The sequence below is a fragment of the Eptesicus fuscus genome, chromosome 13 (assembly GCF_027574615.1).
Source record: "Eptesicus fuscus isolate TK198812 chromosome 13, DD_ASM_mEF_20220401, whole genome shotgun sequence".
Classification (NCBI taxonomy): domain Eukaryota; kingdom Metazoa; phylum Chordata; class Mammalia; order Chiroptera; family Vespertilionidae; genus Eptesicus; species Eptesicus fuscus.
The window spans coordinates 84134842-84157671 of NC_072485.1; the positions used below are offsets into that span (position 1 = coordinate 84134842).

Consider the following 22830-nt stretch of genomic DNA (forward strand, 5'->3'; position numbering starts at 1 on the left):
GAGGAGCCTTGGGAGAGGCAGGCACCGTCCCCGGGGGAGCCTCCTGCAGGAGGAGGAAGGCGGGTCTTGCAGAGGCCACCCCAGCTCATCCCCTCCTGCCCCCTCCGGGCAGGGTGCACAGGAGTGGGGGTGGGGGTGAGGTTGGGGGGAGGATGTTTCTGGGGGCACAGGGCCCAACAAAGGGGCCCCTGCCACATGGAGTGCTCCCCAGGGCCCCCACCACCGCCCAGCAGGGTGGGCAGCACACCTGGGCCCAGCCAGGCCCACAGAGCTGAGCCCCCAGCCCCCAGACCTCCCACACGGCGGGCACAGGCAGGGCCGGTGGTGTGTTAGCATGCCTAGTCTCTCCTCCTTTATTAAGTGACTTTCGAGATGTAGTTACAATGAAAGGTGCCGTTAGAAAGGACAGGTGTGTCGAAGGCAGAGGCTGCTCACAGACCCAGCTCTGAGGCCGGTGGCAGGAAGGGAACGAGGATTAAAAAAGGCGGAGCCTTTGGGGGTGGGCGTGCGGGCGGGCGGCAGGTGCTCTCGGCCCCGAGAGGCCTGGCTGAGCGGGCAGAGCCCCCACGTGGCCCAGAAGCAGAGGGGACCCTGCCCTGCAGTCCCCAAGGCCTACTCCTATGCCACCTACAGGTGATGTCAGCCCCAAAAGGTAATGGGGAGCAAAACCTCAAAAGTAAAAAGGCTAGTAAGTGTAGCAGAGTAATACCAGGACGGTTATCTACACAGGCCGAGCCCGCCCTCCTCGGACGCCCAGGCCTCGGGCAGCGGGCCGGGCAGCGGGCCGGGCCTCAGTACACGGAGCTGTTCCGGATGCCGCAGCAGAGCACCATGCTCAGGATCATCTCGAAGATCTGCGGGGAGGGAGGGAGGGGCGGCCGTCAGCACCCGCCTCCCGGGGTGGGGAAGGCGCCCACCCGCCCACTCACCATGATCACGGCGACCACGATGGCCGCGATGCCGATGAGGTACAGCTTCCCGGAGAAGAGGTCGTCGATCTTCTGGTGGCAGTCCGCCTGTGGGGGGCGGGGGGGGGGCAGGGGCGGGGGTCAGGGGCGCCAGTCCTCCCCCCCTCGTCCCCAGCAATGCAGGAGGGTCCCTGCGGAAGAGCATGGGTGGGGGGGCACTCCCCCGCCCCTCAGAACAGGTCTCTGCCGTGTTCGATCTGACACGTTTTCAAACCAAAGTGGCTCGGGGGTTGAGCATCGACCTCGGAACCAGGAGGTCACGGTTCGATTTCCCGTCAGGACACGTGCCAGCCGCAGGCTCGATCCCCAGTGTGGGGCGTGCAGGAGGCAGCCGATGTCTCTCTCTCTCTCTCTCTTTCCTTCCTCTCTCTCTAAAATCAATAAAATGTATTTTAAAACAAATGTGGGCACAGCGTGCCGCGCCCTCTTCCCCTCGCAGATCACGAAGCAGGACCTGGGCGTTGACCGGGAGGTCAGGGCGCCCGCCCCGCCCTGGCCGTCGGACCCAGAGCTGCCCCACCAGGAACCAAACCGGTGGACAGTCCCCTTCCCAGTGTGGCCACCCCGGGACCCCGGAGGGCGGGGCTGGGCAGCAGGCGGGCCCCGCCCGCCCACTCACCTGCAGGTTGCTGAACAGCGAGCTGCCGGAGGGACACAGGTTGTTCTTGAGGATGGAGGTGGTGAGGGTGACCAGCGCGTCGGAGCCACAGCAGTTGAGCTGCAGAGACAGAGGGCGGCCGTCAGCCCCGCACGCGGCAGTGACCGAGGGGAGGGCCGAGGACCCGCCGGGCAGAGGCCCCGGCTGGGCGTGGGCGAGGGCAAGGGGCTGGGACGGTCCCCTCCTCCCCTCCCCTCCTGCTCAGCTCTGCTGCTCAGAGACCCAGCACCCCGGCTGGCCTAGCCCATCTGATCCCCACCAAGGGCCACAGGTCCCAGAGGAGCCCCCCACCTTCCCCCACCCCCAGCTTACAGGGGGGCCCACGGTCCTGGAGGAGCAGGAAGGTCCCTCCTGCTCCAGAGGTCGGAGCTGAGGCCAGGCTTCACCCCTGCCCCCCGCCTCCCTCCATCCCTCAGCACCCCCGCCCCCGTCCTCAGCGCCCTGCCCCCCGGCCCGCACCGTCTCATGGAAGGTCTTCACCACAGCCTTGGCGTTGTTGGCCTCGTCGTCCACCACCGCCTGCTGCAGGGCCTGGTCGTAGAACTGCTTCACGTCCTTGGCGATCTGGGGAGGGGAAGCCCCACCAAGTGAGGGCCGGGCCTCACGGGCTCGCAGCGCAGACCCAGCCCCCAGCCCACCCCAGGCCACTCCCCCGAGCGCCTCCGTGGCCTTCCTACCAGTCGGCCCCAGGAGGAGCCCCAAGAGCACCCACAGTCTGACTGTCCCCCAACCTAGCAGTGGGTGCTGCTCCCTGCCCCCAAGCTGGACTGGCCATCCCCACGGACCCAGGCTCACCTGGTCTTTGTTGACAAAGCCCCAGATGCCGGCGGCCACCTCACAGGCAAAGAGGATCACCAGGCAGGTGAAGAACTGCAAAGGCCGAGAGAGGGGGGTCAGGGCAAAGAGGGGGTTCAGGGCAGGGGGGGTCAGGGCAGATGGGGGGTCAGGGCAGGCCGGGACCACCCGGGGCTTTCAGAGGCCCAGACCAGTGGCAGGCGTGGGGCTGGACTCCCACAGATGACCAACATCCAAGTGACCACTGTGTGGGGGGGGGGCTGGCAGGACCCCCACCCACCTCCTGCCTGGGAATGAGCCCCATGGAGCCGGGGGCACAGAGGCTAAGACTTGGCCAAGTTCTCCTGGTGGCCACGGGCGGGCAGCTGGGCAGGGAGGCGAGGCCAGGGCTCGGCGGGCGGAGCACAGGTGCCCCTTCCTCCCTCTCCCGCAGGAGGGGTCACCGGAGGCCCTGGAGGCCACGGCCAGGTCGCAGGGCCGGGGACCCCTGAGGGTGGGGCTCCCCATGTTATTACGTCCGGGACCCCTGAGGGTGGGGCCCCCCAGGTATGACCTCTGTGGCATTTTGAAGAAACACAGAGCGGCTTTGGGACTTGGCCTCGGGACCCAGGCAGAGCAGCCATCAGCCCGGTGGCATTTACGAGGGTCGTGAGCACCGGCCTCGGGGAAGGTGCCGGCTGCCACGACCCCTCCACCAGCCCCAGCTCCTGAGCTCGCACAGCCTCCCGGCGCCCCAGCTCTTCCCGGGCGTCAGCCCTGTGGCTCCCCACCCCCCGCGACCTACCGTGCCCAGCAGGCACTGCGACTCCTGGATGGCCCCGTAGCAGCCCAGGAACCCCACGAACATCATGACGGCGCCCACGGCGATGAGGATGTAGATGCCTGCGGAGGACACGCGCCTCAGTGCCGCCCACCGGGGCCTCCTGGCCGTGTCCCCTGGCGCCCACCCCCAGACCTCTCCCCGCGGGTGCCGCCAGTGAGGCCCCGTGCCCGCTTCCTCTTCTCGGCACCATGGCATTCTGGGAAGGGCTCAGAGCTCTAAGGGGACCGTCTCTCCCTGTGTGACCCCTCCAATCAGCACCTTTTCGGCCCCCACAGCCCTGTCTTGGTGCCACAGCGGGGAGGGCCCAGCTGTGGGCTGGGCTGGGGCAGATTGCCAGTGGCATGCAGTGCCCACTGTTGCCGGCGGCTCTGGGGCAGGGGTCAGGCCTGGCTGCCTGGGTGGCTCTACAAATCGGAGCTCAGGGGCTGGACCCGCCCAAGGCCCAGCCTGGAAACCGCAGGCGCAGTGGCCGGGAGCTGGGGCGGCGGGCGGCGGGGCCCCCTGCCCGGACGGTGTGTGGTGGCAGGGCAGCTTGAGGATGGCACGCAGGGGTCGGTGTGTCCTCCTGCCCTGCCCGAATGCCCACCAGGCTGGGCACACCCTCCTGGGGAGGCAGAAGCGCCACCGGGAAGGGGCTCCAGAGGCCCCGGCGGGCCATGCAGCCTTCCTGGTGTCCCCGTCCCACCAGCCGCCGGTGCCTTTGGGGACGCTGACCTCGTCCCTGCAGGGCCTCCCAGCCCCTCGCCCTCTGCAGCCCCAGCACACACGGGCAGCCCGTCTTCTCCAGAGCAGGACCCCAGCTCAGCCCCCACCCCCTCATGCCCGGGGCCAGGCCCCACCGCCGGGCTCAGGACAAAGCCTCTGGTGGTGGCCGTAGCCTGGCCGAGGGGCCGCCTCCCCCACGGCTGCCCTAGGGGCTCCCCACTCCCGGCACAGCCCCGTCCCTCAGTGAGGTTCATGAGATGCTGAGGGCCCGGGAGGAGACTGTCGTGTCCAGGGCCGTGGAGGGTCCTGCAAGGGGCCAGCAGACCCCCGAGCAGGTGCCCGACCCACAGCCCCGCAGGCCCAACCCCAGACCTCCCCCAAGCAGGGACCCGTCAGCTCGCAGGTGAGGTTGGCACCCGCCTAGGCCGCAGGGTTGCCCGTGCTGAGGGTGCCCGCTGACCCGCCCCACGTCCTGGCGTTGCACAAAGAGCCCTTGTCCTGGAGAGCCCACGTCTGCTGCCCTGCCCCAGTCCCTGGCAGGCCCAGCCCACATCAGGGCCGCGCCCCAAGGCCAGGGCCTCGTGGCCGGGCAGGGGCTAGGCAGCGGAGGGGCTCTGGGAGGCCCGTGCCCACGGCGGTGGCAGCAGCCCAGTCCAGCCCTCACCCTGCCCGCCAGGTGGCCCAGCACTGAGGCTGCCTCCCCAGGGCAGGCTGCCCAGCCAGGAGACTGGCAGAGGCCGGGGCGCACCTGCCTAGGGGGACGCCTGCTCCACGGCCAGCCTTGCCCCCGGGCCTCCTCAGGAGCCACTTCCCCATGGCGCCTCGGCACAGCCCGAGCCTCCACCCTCTGCCAAGGGCCAGAGCAGCTGCACCCCACGGGCCCCCCAAACCTCCCGACCCGCCTGTGCCCTGTGCCCTGCTCCCGCCCAAGCCCAGCCCTGGCCTGAAGCCGGGAGCCTCAGGTCCTCTCCAGCCAGGCCGGACCTCGAGCAGGGCAGCTCACCCCCCGGAGAGGGACCCCTTCCCACATCGCCTGCCCAAGGGGGGCTCCCGTCCCCGGCCCCAGAAAGGGGGCGGGGAGGGGTGGCAGCAGCCCCTCCGGCATTTGGACGGGACAGGGACCCGCTGGGTCACGCCTGGTGGCCGCTGGCTTAGAGTCCGGGGGGGGGGGGGGAGGGAGGAGACACCTGCAAGGGGCCCCCCAGGAGAGAAACAGCCCTCAAGAGCCCAGGGGATCCCCCGAGTCCTCAGACACCTGTGAGGCTGGCCCAGGATTGGTGGTGCCCACGTGTGCTCTCGTGGCAGGGCTCCCCTGGGACCAGCCTGTGAGGGGCTCCCGTCTGGGGGGCCTGCAGATAAGGGTTCAGGGAGGGGAACCTGTCCAGGTCCCTGCAACCCAGGCCTCTGTCTCCCGGCCCGGCGAGGACCCTGCACCCAGGTCTGTGGGGCTCCAGACCAGGCCTTGCACCAGGCCAGGCAGCCCGCCTGAGCTGGCCCCGAAGGTCACACCCACTTCCTTTGAAGGGAACATCTCCCCAAACACCCAGATCCCAGCAGGGCCAGGCCCGCCTCCGCCCGCTGGCTGGGACCCACGACAGGCCTCCCCCGCCCCCCCGCCGTCCCCCCACCCCCACCCCCAGACAGCGGAGGCCGATGGGCCAAAGGGCAGCCTAACAAGGCAGCAAGGTGTGGCTGTGGGTGGCCTGAGGCAGCGCCCCCGCCCCCCCCCCCCGCCCTCCCTCCTGGGCCTGAGTTTCCACCCCCCAGTCTCAGGCGCTGGCTGCCCAGGCATCTGGCCCCCTTCCCAGGGAGCCTCCCAAAATACCCACCAGGACACAGCTCCCCCGCCCCCCTCAGTGGCCGCCCTCCAGCTCTGGCTCAGCCCCCAGAGCGATCGGGGGACCCAACAAGCCACACCCCCTCAGTTCCAGCTTTCCCTGGACCACCCGGGGTGGGGGACACAGGCTCCAGGCTGACCTCACCCCACTCAGCCCCGCCTCCTCCTGGGAGCCCCGCCTCCTCCTGGGAGCCCTCCCTGACTGCCTGTCTGGCCTCGCTGAGCTCATGACCAGATACCTACTGAGCCACGGTGCTGGCCCCGCCCGCAGCCCCCCAGAACTCACCTACGTAGAAGGTGTTGGGTGCAGGCCTGTCGCCCAGCTCCAGGTAGAGGAGGCTGGTGGTCTGCGGGTCATGACGCAGCCACAGGGCCACGCCCAGGATCACGCCTCCGGCCAGCTGGGGAAAGGACAGGGCAGGTGTGACCTGTGGCCCAGGGCCGCAGTGCAGGTGTGACCGTAACATACCGCGTGTGAACCGCCACCCACGGAGCAACCGGGGCGGTGCCGGGCCTCCCCTCCGCCGCTCCGTCTCCGAGGGCCTCCGCGGCCGCCGGCCGCCGGGTGCCGGCTCTGCGGGCGTTGTTGAGGTGCCCCAGGAAGGCCAGCAGGGACCACGACGCGGGTCCCCACCCCCCACTGCAGGGCGTGCCCCCTGAACACCGCGGCACACGCCGAGTGCCCAGGCGTGCTCGCTGCCGTCTGCAGCTCCGTGTAACTGGGTGCCCGTGTTTTTAGGGGGCGCCCTCGTTTGCATTTGCTGGGCCTGGCCACAGGCCACCGCAGACCCCAAGCAGCCCAGGGAGCACCGGGCCCCTCGGGGATGGCACTGCCCACAGTCCTGGCACCTGGGAGCCCGTGGAGGACGGGCGGGGGAGGCAGCGGGAGGAAGGAAGCCGCCGGGCTCGCCGGACGGGGCGGGAGGGAGGTTGCGCTGAGCCGTCGGCAGGAAGGAAGACCCTCCGAGCCCGGTGAGCGACGGGGCGCCCGGGGCCCTCAGGGGACTCGGTGCGGCTCGGTGGCGAATGGGTCTGCCCTTGGTGATGAGGCCAGACCAGGCCCGCCGGACCTGCGCCCCCTGAGCACCGGCCAGGGCGTGCACAGTGGGTGCCCTCCGAGGGGGCTGAGCTCCGGGAGCCGCAGGGCCCTGGTGGGAAGGCCTGGCCGCTCCTGCCTCCAGCGTCCACGCTGAGCCCGGCCGCCCATCCCGATGCTGGGAACCTCCAGGCGCCGACCCCACTGACGGCGGCCACGTGTCCAATGGGGAAGAGAAATCAAAACACAGCCCGGCTGGCGTGGCTCCGTGGTTGAGCTTTAACCTATGAACCAGGAAGTTACAGGTTCGATTCCCGGTCAGGGCACATGCTCTGGTTTCGGGTTCAATTCCCAGTGTGAGGCGTGCAGGAGGCAGCTGATCATCCATGTTTCTCTCTCTCCTCTCCCTTCCTCTCTGAAGTCAATCAAAATAATTTTAAAAAAAGAAAAAACCAGACCCGAGAAACTAGCTGACCAGCCTCAGGCCTGACCCCACGGCCCTGGTCAGGGAGGGGCCCGGGAGGGGGACCAGCGGGGGGACAGGTTCCCTGTGAGACTCAGGCCCAGCACCAAGACCACCCCAAGGGGAGCCCCCAGCAGCCCAGGCAGGAGACACCCCCCACCCCGGACCCTCTACACCGGGCTCAGCTGGGGGGCGCGGGGCACAGGCACCCAGCAGCAGCTGGACTCCCTCGGGCTGGGGCTGGGGTCCTCAGCTCCTCCTCCCCAAGTTCGTGGGTTCTGCTGGTTGGGCGGGGGGGGGGGGGGGGGGAGGGGTGTGAAGCGCTCCCTCCTGGGTCCCACTGTGCACCTGCTGGCAAAGTCAGGGCACTCAGGCCCCCGCGTACCCTCAGAGGGCAGGGCCCCAGGCCCCAGCATCCTGGCCCTGCTCTGTGGTGCCTGTCACCCCGAGAGGGGGCTGGGGGGCCCGTGGGACCTGCATGGGGGGAGGTGGAGCGTGGGGGCGGGGCGGGTGGGTGCCCGAGCCCTCCCCTCTCAGAGCTGGCTGCCATCTGTGACTCCAGAGGAGGCTGCGGGTTGCCGTGGTAACTCTGGCCTGAAAACATCACTTCTTCTGTTTGGAAAGTGTGGTCCAGAGCGCTTTGTGAGCCGTTCCAGGACAGCGGGGCGGGGCGGGAGCTGCCCGGGGCCTCCCTCTGCGGTCACACAGCCGGCCTCAGTGTCCCGTGGCCAGGGGAGCCCTGCGTGGGGTGGCGCCCGGCTGGGCTGGGGCCGCCCCCACCTTTTCTGCGCAGCCAGCCCCTCGCCCAGGAGCTGAGGGGAGAAGCCGGTCCAGGGACACTGGGACCCACCCCCAGCGCCTTCATCAAGGAGGGATCCTCGCCAGCCCCCCACCCCCGTGACCCCCAACCTGCCCTCCGAGAGTAACTGGGAGGCTGCGGCAGGGCAGGGCCTGGCTGGCGTGCCCCTCCTCCCGGCCCGTCACCTGCACCACAACGGAAGAGCAGAGGGAGGGGCGGGACGGCGTCTGGAGCCCAGAACCCCACAGCCTCGGCCCAGGAGGCAGGCCAGGGCCCTGAGACAGCGCCCGCCCCGAGCCTGCTCCCCGAGACCAGCTGCCCACTGGGCGGGCGGGCGGGCGGGCGGGCGGCTCCCTACGTCTGGAAAGCACTTTCGAGTCTCAAGGTAAGAAAACGGCCGGATCTTCCCGACGGACGAACGCTGTGAACGGCCTCCCCCGAGAGGAGAGCCCACGGCGGTACGCGTGGACAGACGGCACCACGGGCATCGGGGACCCCGAACAGGTCCCCGGGGGCCCCCGCCGAGGGGCCACAGGATGACGAGGACAAGGACCTCCAACGGGGGGGGGGGGGGGGGACAGCTCCGAGGTGAGACCGCGCCCACCCGTGCCTTCTCCCCTGCGCCGAAGGGACGCCGCGCCCACGGACAAGGTCCAGGTGCCCCGGCAGCTTCCCGTGACACAGCCCCAACCTGGGGGCCGCCTGACGCCACCCGCAGGGGCCTGGATGCGGGAACAGAGCCAACAGGTGCGGCAGCGCGGGGACCCTGCCAGCAAGAGCGTGGGGACCGAGGCAGCGACACCCGGCGACGGCGCTGATGGGCAGCCCCCCAAGAAATGCAAACTCGGTCCCGGAACCGGGCTGCCTGGCACGGGGGGGGGGGGGGGAGCGGAGGGGGGAGCGCACGGCCGAGGACCCTTCGGGCCTGGCAGGCGGGTCCACTATCCCGATGGGGGGACAGCGTCACAGCCGCCTGCTTGGGTCAAAACTTCACGAGTTGTACACGTTACACACGTGCCGTTTATGTCAAATAAAACTTAAAAAAAACACAAGTCACCCCAAACCCCTGGCCCCTGAACCTCTAAGCAGCAAGGCCTTTAGGGGACACGCTCTGGGGCTCGCCGGCCCGCTGTCCGTCACGGAAGGCGAGCAGGAGCCGCCGCGTCAGTGACGCCAGGACATCGGGGTGCGTGAGCTGACCGCGTGGGCGCCGGGCCCGGTGCCGCGTAGGGAGACGGTGCCGAGCTCCTCACGCCAGCGGGAGCTGCGAGGCCGGCCTACCGGGGCCCTCAGCGTCCACGCGGGACCTCGGGACACCGCCCCTGCCAGCCGGCCGTGGGGAGGGCGCCTGCTCGGGCGGCCGTTCTCGGGGCTGAGCCGCCACCCTGTGGGCTGGCAGGAGGGCCCACTCGGGCCCGGCACGGGCGTCCGTAACCCTGCGGGACGGTTCTGCTCGTCTCCTTCCTCCTCCTTTCCGAGAATCAGGCTGATGGCGCCGGCGGAGCAGGGCTGCCAAGCACGCTGGGCTCCTGCCCGGCCCTGCGTTTCCAAGAAGCCGCGTCGAGGGTGCTCGAGGGAGGGGTGCTGCCCGGCAGGCCCGAGGCCCCCTCACCGCCAAGCCAGTGCCCAGCCGGCGGCCCCCCCCTCTGCAGGGACCCAGACACAGGCCCCACCCAGCTCCCCGCCCCCGCCCCCGCCGGCAGGCCCAGCGCCACCCCGGGTCCTGCCCACGCATTCCACCGCCACGGCAGGACGGCTCCCGCCCGCGCAGGGACGCTGGTCTAGCCGGACCCCGAGCCCGTCCTCTGGAAAGGCAGCCGGGAGCCGGGTGGGCCACCGGCCGGGACACCCACGGGCCTCGGCTCCGCTCAGCCCAGGGGCACATCTTGCTGAGAAATGGCACCGCCAACACCCGCCGGGCGTGGCGACGGGGAGGCCGGGCCGGAGGCTGTGCCCCGGCGTGAAGGCCCGTGAAGGCCGGAGGCAGGAAACGCCCCCGGAGACACTGGGAGTCGGAGCCCTTCCCGGCGGAGATGCCAGGGGAGGGGGCGGGGGAGCGGAGGTCCCTGCGGGCTGACCCTCGCTCTGCCCACACGCGGGGACCGGGCAGACTCCTCCCTGGTGGCACCGGCCCCTCGGGCTCCGGGCGCGCGGCTGTCCCAGGCCCGCGGAGGCAGGAAGGACGCTCGCCGGGGACCTGGCTCACAGGAAGCTGAAACCTCCCTCGGCCCCTCGACCTCAGGAAGCCGCCAGCGAGGCGTCTAAAAATAGGGCGGGGAGTGGGGGGGGGGAGGGACACTGCCCCCCTGGGCCCCACGGGCTGGGGAACAGGTGCCACCTCCTACCGCGAGGGCCCCGGCCACCTCTCCGGGGCAGTGGAGGCCCAGGGCCCAGCTACTCCCAGGGCCAGACCCCGGGCCTGCCCCCTCCCTGGTCCAGCCAGCCCTGCTCCCCACCCCACCCCCCCACTGGCCGGAGGGGCCCTCCTGTGGGAAGCCCCTCTGCCCTTGGCCCTGCTGGGGGCCACGTGGACACAGACGTCGGGTGGCCTGCAGAGAGGGGAGCGGGGCCGGCGGGTCTGACAAGGAGGGTGTGGGGGACGGACAGCCACCGAGGAGGAGATGGCTCAGGCCGGGCGTCCCGGGCCAGCAGCACCGAGAAGCTGCCGGGCACCGGCTGGCTAAGGGCTGGCACCTGCCCTGGGGGAGCTGCGAGGGCTGTGAACGGCTCCGGTCCCAGCTCTGGTTTCCGGCCTGCCCACCACTTCCTCCTGTGGCCACCGGGAATCTCAGGCGCTGCCAGCCAGTGGGAAGGGCCCGGCCCGGGAGGAGGCAAAGGGGACGCTGCAGCCCAGCGCCTGCTGGCGTGGGGACGGCCACCTCGCGGAGCGGGCTGTTACCGGGTGGGGCCGAGGGAAGGCTGTGCGTGCGGAGGGCGGGGCCGGCCCCGGGGTGGGGAGTGGAGCCCCCTGGAAGCCCCGGGTGGGCTGCAGTCACTGGTTCCCCAACCCGCTGCCCTCAGTGGCTCCCGCACCCGGGCCCCCAGCACGGAGCTCTGGGCTCAGGCCTCCCAGCCCCCGGGAAGGTGGGCCGCCTGGGTCCTCTCTCCGGCGCTCACAGCGGTGCCCAGTGTCTTGAACCCCGAGTCTCCATGCCCCCCACCAGGAGCTGCTCTCCGCCGGCATAGAACCAGCCTCAGTACCGCCCACAGGTGCCGCACAGGTGAGACGGGTCACGGCGCCGTCAGACATCCCCCGAGGCGCCAGACCTGGACGTAGGGCAGTCGGTGCAGAGATCCCTGGGCGGCAGCACCGGGCGCCAGGTGGGTCCCCTGCCCGCCCGCTCCACACGGCGGGCCAGCCCTGCCTTCCTGTCCCTTCGCCTTCTGGGCAATGGTCACGTCACCCCGTAACTTGCAAAGTTAGCAGCAGAGCCCGGCCGGCGTGGCCCCGCAGCCGAGTCGGCCCACGAACCAAGAGGTCACTGGTTCGGCTCCGTCAGGGCGCATGCAGCCGATGGGTGGCTCTCAGCGATGTTTCTCTCTCTACCCCCTCCCTGCTCTCTAAAGAAGTCAGAAAACAACACGGAAAGCGTGTCCAGTTAGCAGCAGGGGGCACTGCTTCAAGGACCAGGGCAAGGCGGTCCCTGCTCCCCAGCCCCCGAGCCGTTTCAGGACCCCGAGCCTGGCCACCCGGCCCTGTCCCAGGCACCCTCGCTGCCACACGCTGGGGGCCAGCTTAGGATGGGGTCCAGCTGTCAGCCCCTTGGGCATGGCCCCTGCCCGCTGGCGGGTGCTCCCCGAGCATCTGAGGGTCCACATGGAGGCCCCCAAATGGTCTTATGTAAACCTGCTCTACCATCGGGAGGGGCTGGGGCCAGGCCCCCAAGTACAAAGTGTGTCTGTGTGTGTGTGTGTGAGAGGGGGGGTGCGGGGGCTGAGAAGCCCAGAAGCTTCTGGAAGCGTGTTGGCTCAAACCACCTGTGCTGGGCAGGTGGGAAGCGGCTCCGAGGGTCGCCGGGGCCATTCCCGGCGAGGCTGGTCTCCCGTCTGGACCCAGAGTCCGGCCACCGGGTCGGTGTTTCCCGGCTGAGTCACCCAGCCCTCGCCCGTGCCCGGCCGGGTCCTGGGGTGCCAGGGCCAGAACCAGCAGCTGGGCGCCCCCCCCCCCCCCCGGCCTCTCCAAAACACGGGGCCAGTGCCCAGGGGACCGTCTCCCTCCACGGCTCCTGGACTGCGAACCTCACTGCTCTGAGGACTCAGCTTCTCCCCCTTCACGATTTAGGTGACGTGGAAGCCGGGGCTCGGTCTTGGGGAGCAGTGGTTTGGGGCCGCCCCCCTGTCGGGACAGGGAAGCAGCAAGAAATAAAGACAAAGCTGAACTCAGGGGCCGGAAGCTGAGCTGAGCGGGTGAGGCCACCAGCCCGAGGCCGCGGGCCCAGGATCAGACTTCCTCTTCTCAGCCAGACGCCCAGGGCACCTAGGGTCCCCTCGCCCACCCCAGAGAGCCCACCCCAGAGAGCCGCAGGAGATCTCCACCCCGCCCCCCCCCGCCAGAGCCTCCACGGCCCCCCCTCCCAGAAGGAAGGCGACAGCACCGCTAAGTGACAGACAGTCATGTGCCGTCTGGAAGCGAAAATTAAATGCCCGTTAGTGAGGCTTCTCATCAGCCTCGTTCCCATCAGGCCTGGAGCCCGGCCGCTGGACCGCGGCCACCGGCTGCATTAGGTAGAGGATCTCCAGGCCCAGGCAGGCACGCTCGCCGCGCCGCCGCCCCCAAGGACCGGTGGCACCTCCAGGGCTCTCTGGGCAGCCCCCAAGGAGAGGGCCAGCACATACCGACCCCCAGGCGAGGCCAGTCCCCGCCCCGTCACGCCCGCCCAGGTCACGCCTGCCCAGGCCACCGGCTCGGTGGGTGAGCAGGGTGGAGCCTCGCCTCCCTGACCTGCCCCAGCACTCGGCTCCCGGCCACCTCGGCCAGGAAGCTCCCAGCCCACCCCAACGGGGGATTTCCTCGCTGCGTGGCACTGTGTCCCCGCCTCAGAGCCGGATGCCGGCGGTTGGGAGCCCAGAGCAGGCGGGGGTTGGGGCAGGCTGCGTGGATGCCGCCTGGGGCCCAGGGTGTCAGCAAGGGTGAGGGCGGGCGTGCCCGAGTGGGCGTGGGGGTGACCGCTCCTTCTGGACCAGCGTGCCAGGCCGCCTGAGGCCACTCCCGCGAGGGGGCTCTTACTCTCTGAGACGTGACTAATGTTCCCGGATCCAGACACCCACCGTCACCCTCTTCTCCGGGCTCCCACCTCAGCGCCCACTCCTGCCCTGCGGCCGGGATGCCCAGCGAGCAAGTCAGGCTGGGCACTGGGGACCTCCCTCCCCCCAGGGCCCGGGGGCCGTCCCCAAGGCAACGCCTGCACAGCCAACACCGTTTCCTGCGTTCGCCCCTCAGCGAGCTCATCCACCGAGACCCGGGGGACAGGGTTCAGAGGACCCCTCTCTAGGGGAGAAGCTGAGGGCCGGCACCAGAGCCGTGGGGTGTGGCCTCCACCCAGGTCCACGCCACGCTGCCATGCTGCAGCCAGGGGACGGGGGCGCAGAGGGGGGTCCTCAGGGAGTGCCCCCAGCACGCAGGGCCCAGCGCTCCCCGCCGGCGTGGGTGGGTGGGGCCCGTGACTGGGGACCAAGGCACTCTGGGCGGATTTGGCTCTCAGCTCCACGGGGCAGGCCCAGGAGGGAGGCCCTAGGAACACTCCCATCCGTGTGCCCGGGGGACGTGCCGGGCTCCACCCGCTGCCTGGGAAACCACCAGGCCACCCAGCGGGGCTCCAGGGGGGCAGGTGGGAGGGACAGGCACCCACTCCTGAGAAGTCCCCTTCCCGCGCCCACCCTCCCCTTCCCGACGGCGTCCTCGTCCTCACATCCAGCTCAGGGGCCAGGGGGTGTCTGGGTGGCCCCTGACCCCTACCCCAGGGCCAGAGCAGGCAAACGCTAAGTCCGAGAACACCGTCCCTTCAGCAAAGGCCCCGTGCCTGCCTGGGGCCACGCAGGCCCGCCCCCGGCCGATGTGACACCCCACTGCACCCCTCGCTAGAGCTCAGTCCCGTCCCTGTCCTCTCACCCTGGGCCCCGGCGGTGACCGTGTCCTCACCCCATACTTGCTCCGGGGCCCACTCCTCAAGTTCGCCTTCCTGCGCCCACTTGAGGAGTACACCCTCCACCCCCTGGCACCCCGTCCTCTCCACGGAGGGTGAGCAGCCAGCAGCGTGGGGCCTGGGCGGGGGTCCCAGTCACTGGCCTGGGGAGGCCGGGCATGGCCGTGTGACCCCCACCCATTCCGGGCCCCTGCGCACCAACAGGAAGTGAGAACAAAAGTCCAGGCCCAGCCAGCCCCCGGCGGCAGCTGAGACCCAGGCCAGGAAACGGCTCTCAGACCCTCCTGCACCCACACATGGCCATCCTGTGGGCGCTTCTTTCCCAAGTGGGTGCCCAAGGCTGGCTCCGGCCCCGTCAGGGACGCCCAGGTCTCCCGCTGCTGCCCTGTGCCAACTGGAGGGGCTGCCGCAGCCCCACCCCCCTCAAGGCCTCCAGGGTCCCCCGCGAGGCCAAGCTGCAACCTTGGTCTGGGTGAGGAGGGCGGGGGGCCAGGCTCCACACACGGGTCCCCACGGTGCAGGCACCCCAGCCCACCGGCCACTCCAGGCCCAGTGAGCCTGGACCCCCCACACGATCCCCAGGGCGGTAGCAGCTGAATGAGGGGTGCGCTGGGCTGGGCCAAGAGTGGGGTGGACGGTCCCAAGACTCTGACGGAGGATGCACCCCCCTGGACCAGCCACCCACCCAGGGGCGGTGGCCCGGATGAGCTCATGGGGGCGGGACGCCGTGGGCCCCGCCCTCGAGCCCCCCTTCCGTCCCCGCGAGGCAGGATGGTCCCAGACACAGCACCAGGGGGTGGAGTGGGCAGGGCGCGCGGCCTGGAGCCCGCACCCCCCGCACCCGCCGCCTCCCCCGAGCGGGGACAGACCCGAGGCCCCGAAATGCCTCGGCCCGGCCCGGCCGCGGGGCTCCGGACCCCACTGACCACAGGCCCCCAAACCCAGCTCGCAGCCCCCCGCCCGCCATCGAGGGGCGCGGTGGCCCGGACGACCCCCCTCTCGCCGGCTGCCCGCCCAGGACGCCCCCACCCCGAGCCCCGCGCGCACAGGTGGCCCCACAACTTGGCGGCCCGACTGCGCCCCCTCGGCGGGGCCTAGCGGGTCGCGCGGCCTGCGGGCCCCGGGGCGCCCCCCGCCCCCCCCCCCGCCCCCCCGCCCCCCCGGCCCCCCCGGCCCCCCCAGCTCACCCAGAAGACGAAATTGAAGACGAAGAGCAGGTACTTGATGCACTTGGTGCAGCCCTCCACCCCCATGGCGGCGCGGCGGCGGGCCTGGGGCGCGGCCGGTCCTGGGCGGGGGCGCGGGGGCGCGGGGTCTGGGCCTGGCGAGCGGCCGGGGCCGGGGCCGGGACGGCGGCCGGGGGCGCGGGGGGCGCGGGGGGCGCGGGGGCGCGGGGAAGAGTGACGCGGGAGGCCGGTCGGGACACGTGAGGTCGTCGCCGCCGCTGCGCGCTCGCTCTCTGGCGGGGCGCGCGCCCGCTCCGCTATTTATACGGCGCCGAGGCCCCGCCCCCCGGAGGCCCCGCCCCCGGCCCGCGGCGCGCGGCGCCCCCCGCCCGGCCCAGGGATGCTCCGGGTCTCCGCGCAGCTGGAACCCCAGGCCGGGGCGCCCTCCGAGCCCCGCGGGGCTGCGCCCGGGGACAGGCCTGCAGCCAGGAAGCCCGGGGAAGAGCCCCGAACCCCGAACCCCGCCTCGGGCGCCGTGGACCCGCCAGGAGGCCCCCTTGGAAGAGGGGGTGTGCCTGCAAGGCCCAGCCTAGACGGCCGCGCGCTGTGTGCACGTGGCTCCCGCGGCGGAACGAGGGGCCCGGGAGGCTGGGGTCGGGCTGGGGTCAGGCTGGGGTCGGGCTGGGGTCTGGGGCCGCCGCTGAGGGTCCTGGAAGGCGGCTCCGGGCCGCGGGGCCCAGGGCGGGCCCCTGAGAGGGCGCCCCCTAGACGAGTGCGGGGTGCTGGGAAGCCCAGGCCACCTGGAAGAGAGCCTCCAAGTGTGTGTATTTCGTGGGTGCCGCAGCGGCCATCTGTACCCCACCAGTTTCCCGGTTAATTTTTCCAAATATATGTTTTTATTGATTTCAGAGCGGAAGAAGGGAGAGGGAGAGGGAGAGCGAAACATCCATGATGAGAGAGACTCACGGATCGGCTGCCTCCTGCACGCGCCTTAGTGGGGATCAAGCCCACCACCCGGGCCGGTGTCCTGGCCGGGAACCGAACCCTGACCTCCTGGTTCATAGGTCGATGCTCAACCACGGGGCCACGCCGGCCGGGCTTCCTGGTCAATGTTAAAATGTGCTGTGGCTTCGCACTCGTGCAGGAGCTCCAGGCACCCATCGGCCCCCGTGTCAGTTTGAACACGTCCGAGTGACACTGTAACGAGAGTGACACGGCCCGGCCGGGTGGCTCCGGGCAGTGGTTCCATTCCCGTGGGTTTGAGGTTCGGTCCCCAGTAGGTGGCGTGCAGGAGGCAGCTGATCAATGATTCTCATCATTGATGTTTCTCTCTCTCCCTCTCCCTTCCTCTCTCACCAGAATCGATAAAAACATGTTTAACAAATAAACGAAGAGTAGCACAGGCCTTCACGGAGGGTGGAGGAGCAGGAGGAAGGCAGGGGGTGGAGCACGGGGCAGGGGAGGCCCAGGGCCGGCGGGGCGAGGGGGCATTGGAGGCCCGCGGCCAGCGGGGAGCTCCCTGCGCCTCTGACTGCCGTGGGGGCGATGGGAGGGTTTTGCAGGGAAGTCGCAGGCCTGGCTCCCCACGGAACGCGGACAGGAGTGGCAGGAGGCTGCCTCAGCCCCCAGTGGGACCAGCACTCCCAGGGACCGGGGGCTGGCGAGGCTCGGGGCCTCCTCTTGGCACTTGCACAGGTGGGCTGTGCCGGGACCCCTTCTTTTCTTTTCTTTTTTAAATATATTTTTATTGATTTCAGAGAGGAAGGGAGAGGGAGAGAGATAGAAACATCAATGGTGAGAGAGCATCATGGACCAGCTGCCTCCTGCACGCCCCACGCTGGGGATGGAGCCCACAACCCGGGCCTGTGCCCGACCGGGAATGGAACCTCCTGGTTCATAGGTCGACGCTCAGCCACGGAGCCACGCCGGCCGGGCCCGGGGACCCCTTCTGAAGTGCCTGGTCCAGTGGCCACCAACTGACCTTGCGAGGACTGAAGGGCCCACCGTGTATGAGTCAGGGTTCTCCAGAGAAACAGCCCGCAGGAGAACGTGTGTGTGTGTGTGTGTGTGTGTGTGTGTGTGTGAGATGCAATATGTGTTACAAAGGAGGTTATGGAGCCCGGAAGTCCGGCCCGGCCGCCTGGAAGCGGAGACCCGGGGGTGTAGCTCATCCCCGTCCGGAGCCCCGGAAGGCCGCGGCGTGCGTCCCGGACGGATGGAGGCTGAGGAAAGCCCAGGTCCCGCTCCAGGGCTGAGGCAGGGGAAAGGGGGAACTCCTCCCTCCTCCGCCTTCGGTTCCGGAGCCCCCCACTCACATTGGGGGGCCACCTGCTTCTCGAGTCCCCCCACTCAAATGCTAATCTCGCCTGGGACACCCCCAGAAACACGGTTCCGTCGGGGAACCCCATGGCCAGTCACGTTGCCACACGACACTAAACATGACCGGCAGCGATGGCGTGTGCCCGTGTGGTGAGGGCGGGCGGGCACCAGGGGCGGCGTCCTGAGAAAGGCTGCCCTGTGGCTGGTGGAGCTGAGCCCCGCGCCCAGCTGGGCTGCAGTAGAGAACGAGGGGGAGTGAGGAGGGGAAGGTGGGGCTTGCCTGCGCCATGCCTGGGATGGGGCACCCCTCCCTGCGCCCCCTCTGCCCACCCCGAGGACAGGCGGGGCTGAGGGTGTGAGGGGGAGATGGGGCCAGCCGCCCCGCGGGGTTTGGCGCCCAGGCTTCCCTTCCGTGTGCCTTCACACCGGCTCCTCGGTTTCCCGCGTGCAGCGGCGCCCCTGGACGCGAGGGTGTGCGAGAGGACGCCGGGCGCTGCCTCATCTGAGCTGCTGGGACCAAGGCCTCCCTGCCAAGCCCAGCTCCAGGCCCGCTGACTCACTGCTCCCCTGGGGCGCCCATGCGGGGGGGGGGGGGGGGGGACGCGCTGAGCCCCGCCCTGTGCCTTGATTTCCTGTGGAAATAAACGAAGACCACCCAAAACAATGAGCCAGAGCCATGGGCACAGAGAATGCCGCCGGAGGGAGGTGCCCCCACGGGGGCGGCGTCACACTTTTTAAGAAAGAAGCCTTGCCCGGCCGGTCGGCCTGCGGACTGAAGGGTGCCGGGTTCGATTCCCGGTCGGGCACAGGCCCGGGTTGCAGGCTCGATCCCCAGTGTGGGGTGTGCAGGAGGCAGCCGATCCATGATTCTCTCTCATTGATGTCTCTCTCTCTCTCTCTCTCTCCTCTCTCTCTCCCCCTTCCGCTCTGAAATCAATAAAAATAACTTTTAAAAAACAAAAAGGAAGGAAGACTCCAACATCCTAAAACACGGGCCCCAAACGAGCCTGCCAGCGGGGCAGGTTCCGGGATGTTCTAGGTCCTTCCTCGGGGCGGTTCCCGTTAGTATCTGCGAACAAGCTCGCCCCCCTCCCCCCGAAGTTCTCTCGTCCGAAGTCCCTGCGGTGGCTGCTGGGAGGTGCGCACAGGTTTCGGCCAGGAGCCCAGTGTCCATCCCAGGGACGCCCACCACAGAGAGGCCTGTCCCCGCGGGCACCCCGCCCCTGCCCCTCAGCGAGAGGCTCCCGCCCCTGCCCCTCAGCGAGAGGCTCAGGCTTCCCGGTCCCGTCCAGTGGGTCCACTGCTCCGAGGGAGAGTCAGGGCCGCGTCTTAGCAGCGCTGGGCAGGGGCACGCCCCCCGCAGACACGTGCCACGTTCCTTCTTATCTAACTGCCTCGGCGGGACTAGGAATCAAAGCGCCAGGCGGCACCGCGACGGAGGAAATGACCACGTGTGTTACGGATGGACGGACGGACGGATGGACGGACGGACTGGCTGTCCATAGGATAGGGGCCCCAGGACGGCCAGGCAGCCAGGGCCTTCTCGCCCTCCTGGGCTCAGGAGGAGGAGGTGCTGGGTTGTGGTTTGGATTTCAAAGAGGCAGAAGGCAGTGCTCCGGGAGCTGAAGCGTTAATGTTTGTTAAACGGGTGTTCGCTGGGCCGGCTCTGACCGGGGCCGGAGGACTTTGGTCCAGGGATGGCAGCTCCTCCCAGGCCGCCCTTTATCTCAGCCGCCAGGGAGGAGGTCAAAGGTGGTTTGTGTGTGTGTGTGTGTGTGTGTTTTTCCTGCGTCTTGTTTCAGGTCCCATGAGGCATGCCTGGGGGAGGGGAGCTCGGTGTCCACCCCACAATGCCACCAGGCGCACGCCTGTCCCGATCTCCACCTCGGAACCCTCCCTCTCCACATGGCCGCGTCCTCCCAGCCTGGTCCTAGCGGGAGGAGGGCGCCCCAAGGTTGTGGTGCCGCGGGGCCGGGGGGCCTGGGCCCTGCCTCCCCGCCGACCGCGTTGAAAAGACGGGAGGCCCCAGTGGGGGTTGAGCACAGGGACCCTGGCCCTTTCGTCCGTCTGTGTCCCGGCGAGGCTGCCCCGTGTCTGCCCCAGGCAGTCTCAGGTCGGCCGTCTCATTGTCATCTCTACCTTTCGGCGTCTCTAAATCCCTCCAAACTGGGGTCACGGAGCAGACTTGTCTGGGGCCCTTAAATGTTGGGGGGCCTGGAAGGGGTCCCTGGGCCCTGCCAACCTCGAGAGTGCGGCATGCACCCCTCTGCGTAGCGCCAACATGCCCGTTGGTTCATTGAATCCATCCGAAGACCCCCGCACGGCTGGGGCGCCCGGGGCTTCCGCTCTCCCCGCTTCCGAGGAGGGGAATGCTCTCAGCATCTGTGAGGCCAGGAGGGCGGCTGAGACAGCAGGTTCCTCCTCGGGCTTCCTGGCCCCGGGCAAGGGGTGCCAGGCCCCCCTGGATGCCTCTTTGCAACTTCCTGTGAGCCTAGAATTATTTCAGAGCAGCGTGAGAAAAACAGGAGCTCTAGGCCATGACTTCGGAGAACTCCAGTGGAATGGAAGCATCGATAGGAAATGCTAAGTGGACAAAACCGGGCCAAAGAAGAAATAAAACTAAGAATCTCACACGTTCGCAAGTAGGCCCGGAGGGTACGGGAAGCCGACTTCCTGAAGGAGGGCTGGTGGAGGGACAGGAGGGCGCCAGCCAGCCCAAAGCTTAGCGGTTTGAAACGGCAGCCAGTCGCCCTGGCAGGTGTGGCTCAGTGGATAGGGCATTGGCCTGCGGACTGAAGGGTCCCGGGTTTGATTCCAGTCAAGGGCACATGCCTGGGTTGTGGGCTTGATCCCCAGTAGGGGACGTGCAGGAGGCAGCCGATCTATGATTCTCTCTCATCACTGATGTTTCCCTCTCTCTCTCTCTCTCTCTCTCTCTCTCTCTCTCTCTCTCCCTCTCCCTTACCATCTATGTATATAAAAGCCTAAGCGACCAGACAACCGGACGACCGGATGACTGGCCAGTAGCTATGACGCACAATGACCACCAGGGGGGCAGACGCTCAACGCAGGAGCTGTGCTCAGCTGACAGACGGGCGCCAGACGCCGGGCTCACGGCTGGCCAGTACAGCTGTGGCAGCGCGAGCTTCTCCCCTGCGCCCCGAGTGGTGGTGGTGGCAGGCGCAGCGGGGCCAGGATGAGCGGGAGCGGCGTGGTGCCCAGCCCGGGCTCGGGCTCCTCCCCGGCCGCCTGCGGGATCCACACGGACACGGGCTGGAGCCCCACGCGCTGGCGGGTAAGGCCGGGCTGCAGTGGTGTAGGTCCACTGATCCCCACAGGCCAGGCTGAGGGCCGGGGGACCCCACCGGTGCACAGATCCACACACCGGGCCTCTAGTAATAATAATAATAATAATAATAATAATAAATAAAACCGCAGCCAGTCCTCTCCCTTCCTGCTGGCCAGGAGCCCGCTCAGTGCTGAGCCCTGGCTCAGGGTCCCTCCCAGGGATGGCCCGCATGTGGGCTGGAGGCCACCTGGGTTCCTGGCCCGAGGGCCTCTGCACAGAGCCGTTTCCTGCGGGCTCCCAGCAGAGCCGGCAGGTGAGAGAGCAAGAGAGGGAGAGGAGAGGGAATCTGAAGGGATACCATCACTCTGACCTTATCTGGCTGTCCGCAGCGGGCGCCAGGGCCAGGCCAGCTCGACAGGCAGAGGAGGGGGCGGTGCCACGGACAGCACGCGGTGGCTGGTGGCACGGAGAGCTGCCCTCTCCGGTGGGAACTCGGTGGTCACCCAGCGGCCCTACAGCCGGCGAACCCGGGACAGGCAGACGCCGCGTGCCGCATGTGGGGGAGCTCCCGCCTGAGCCAGCCTTCGGCGCCCACCTCCGGTCACAGGAGACACGGGGACAGACGGGCACACAGCGTGGCACCACGTGGCAGTGGCATCAGGGACCTTCCACACCTGAACCGGGCCTGGGCTCCTGAAGGCGCTCCTGGCCGGGGGGGGGGGGGGGGGGCGCGGGGAGGAGGGGGGGGGGAGGAAAGGGCTGTAAATGAGAAAAGGCTAAAGTGACCCAACGGGGCCTTGGTTGCACCTCCGTGTGACCCACCATCAATAGCTGTGGGCACGGGGACGGCTGGGTATGGGCGATGCGTTTGGTGCCGACAGGGACTCGGTTTAGCTGGATGTGAAGTGGGGTTGCAGTTTTTTTTTTTTTTTTTTTTTTTTTATTAAATATATATTTTTTTATTGACTTTTTACAGAGAGGAAGGGAGAGGGATTGAGAGTTAGAAACATCGATGAGCGAGAAACATCCATCAGCTGCCTCCTGGGGATGTGCCCGCAACCAAGGTCCATGCCCTTGACCGGAATCGAACCCGGGACCCCCTCAGTCCGCAGGCCGACGCTCTAACCACTGAGCCACACCGGCCAGGGCGGGGTTGCAGTTTTGTTGGAGATGTTCTGTTTCAGGAGATACGTGCTGACCTTGACGAACTACTTACTTCGGGTTGAAGGGTCATGATATCCATAATTACTGTAAAAACGTTCGTGTCAGCGTAAGAAGCATTCGGACCCGTAGAGAATTTGTGTGAGTTTGAGCCAAACCGTCGACGATCGTGGGGAAGCAAGATCTCAGCAGACTGAGACAAGGCTCCGGAGAATGGCAGTTCTCCCGTGTTTTGTTCATGCACTCAAAGGAGGAGACGTAAGAGGGCGCCATGAAATCCATCGGGGATCGGTCAGGGAGGCGGGAGAAAGCAAAGCGGGGACACCTCTGGGATTGGATAAAAAGTAAAATGATAGCCATTTCTTTTTTAAAAAACAAAAACATATATCTTTATTGATTTTAGAGTGAGAGGAGGGAGAAGGAGAGAAACATTGATGTGAGAGAGAAGCATCCATCAGCTGCTTCCTGCAGGCCCGCTCCTGAGGTGGAGCCCGCGACCTGTGACCCTTCGGTGCACGGGAGGACACTCAACCAGCGGAGCCTCGGACCCGACCGCGACACGGTCTTCTTTTTCTCAGGTGGGTCCCCGAGAGTCAGCAGTTAACTCCTCAGCGGCTACAAGGTCTGTAGTCTCTAGGCGGAGGGGGGTGGGGGGGGGGCGGGGGGGG

The 22830-nt window shown here is 68.5% G+C and overlaps 1 protein-coding gene across 1 annotated transcript; it reads right to left on the bottom strand.

The window, feature by feature from the left end:
* Nucleotides 1-325: 325 nt before the first annotated feature.
* On the bottom strand, nucleotides 326-15589 carry CD81 (CD81 molecule). Its single transcript, XM_054725510.1, has 8 exons — nucleotides 15415-15589; nucleotides 6073-6187; nucleotides 3206-3303; nucleotides 2422-2496; nucleotides 2086-2190; nucleotides 1588-1686; nucleotides 930-1016; nucleotides 326-854 (listed from the first exon to the last, which is right to left on the bottom strand). The coding sequence occupies exons 1-8, from the start codon at nucleotides 15478-15480 to the stop codon at nucleotides 792-794; spliced, it is 708 nt and encodes a 235-aa protein (XP_054581485.1). The 5' UTR covers nucleotides 15481-15589; the 3' UTR covers nucleotides 326-791.
* Between the last annotated feature and the right edge of the window lie 7241 nt (nucleotides 15590-22830).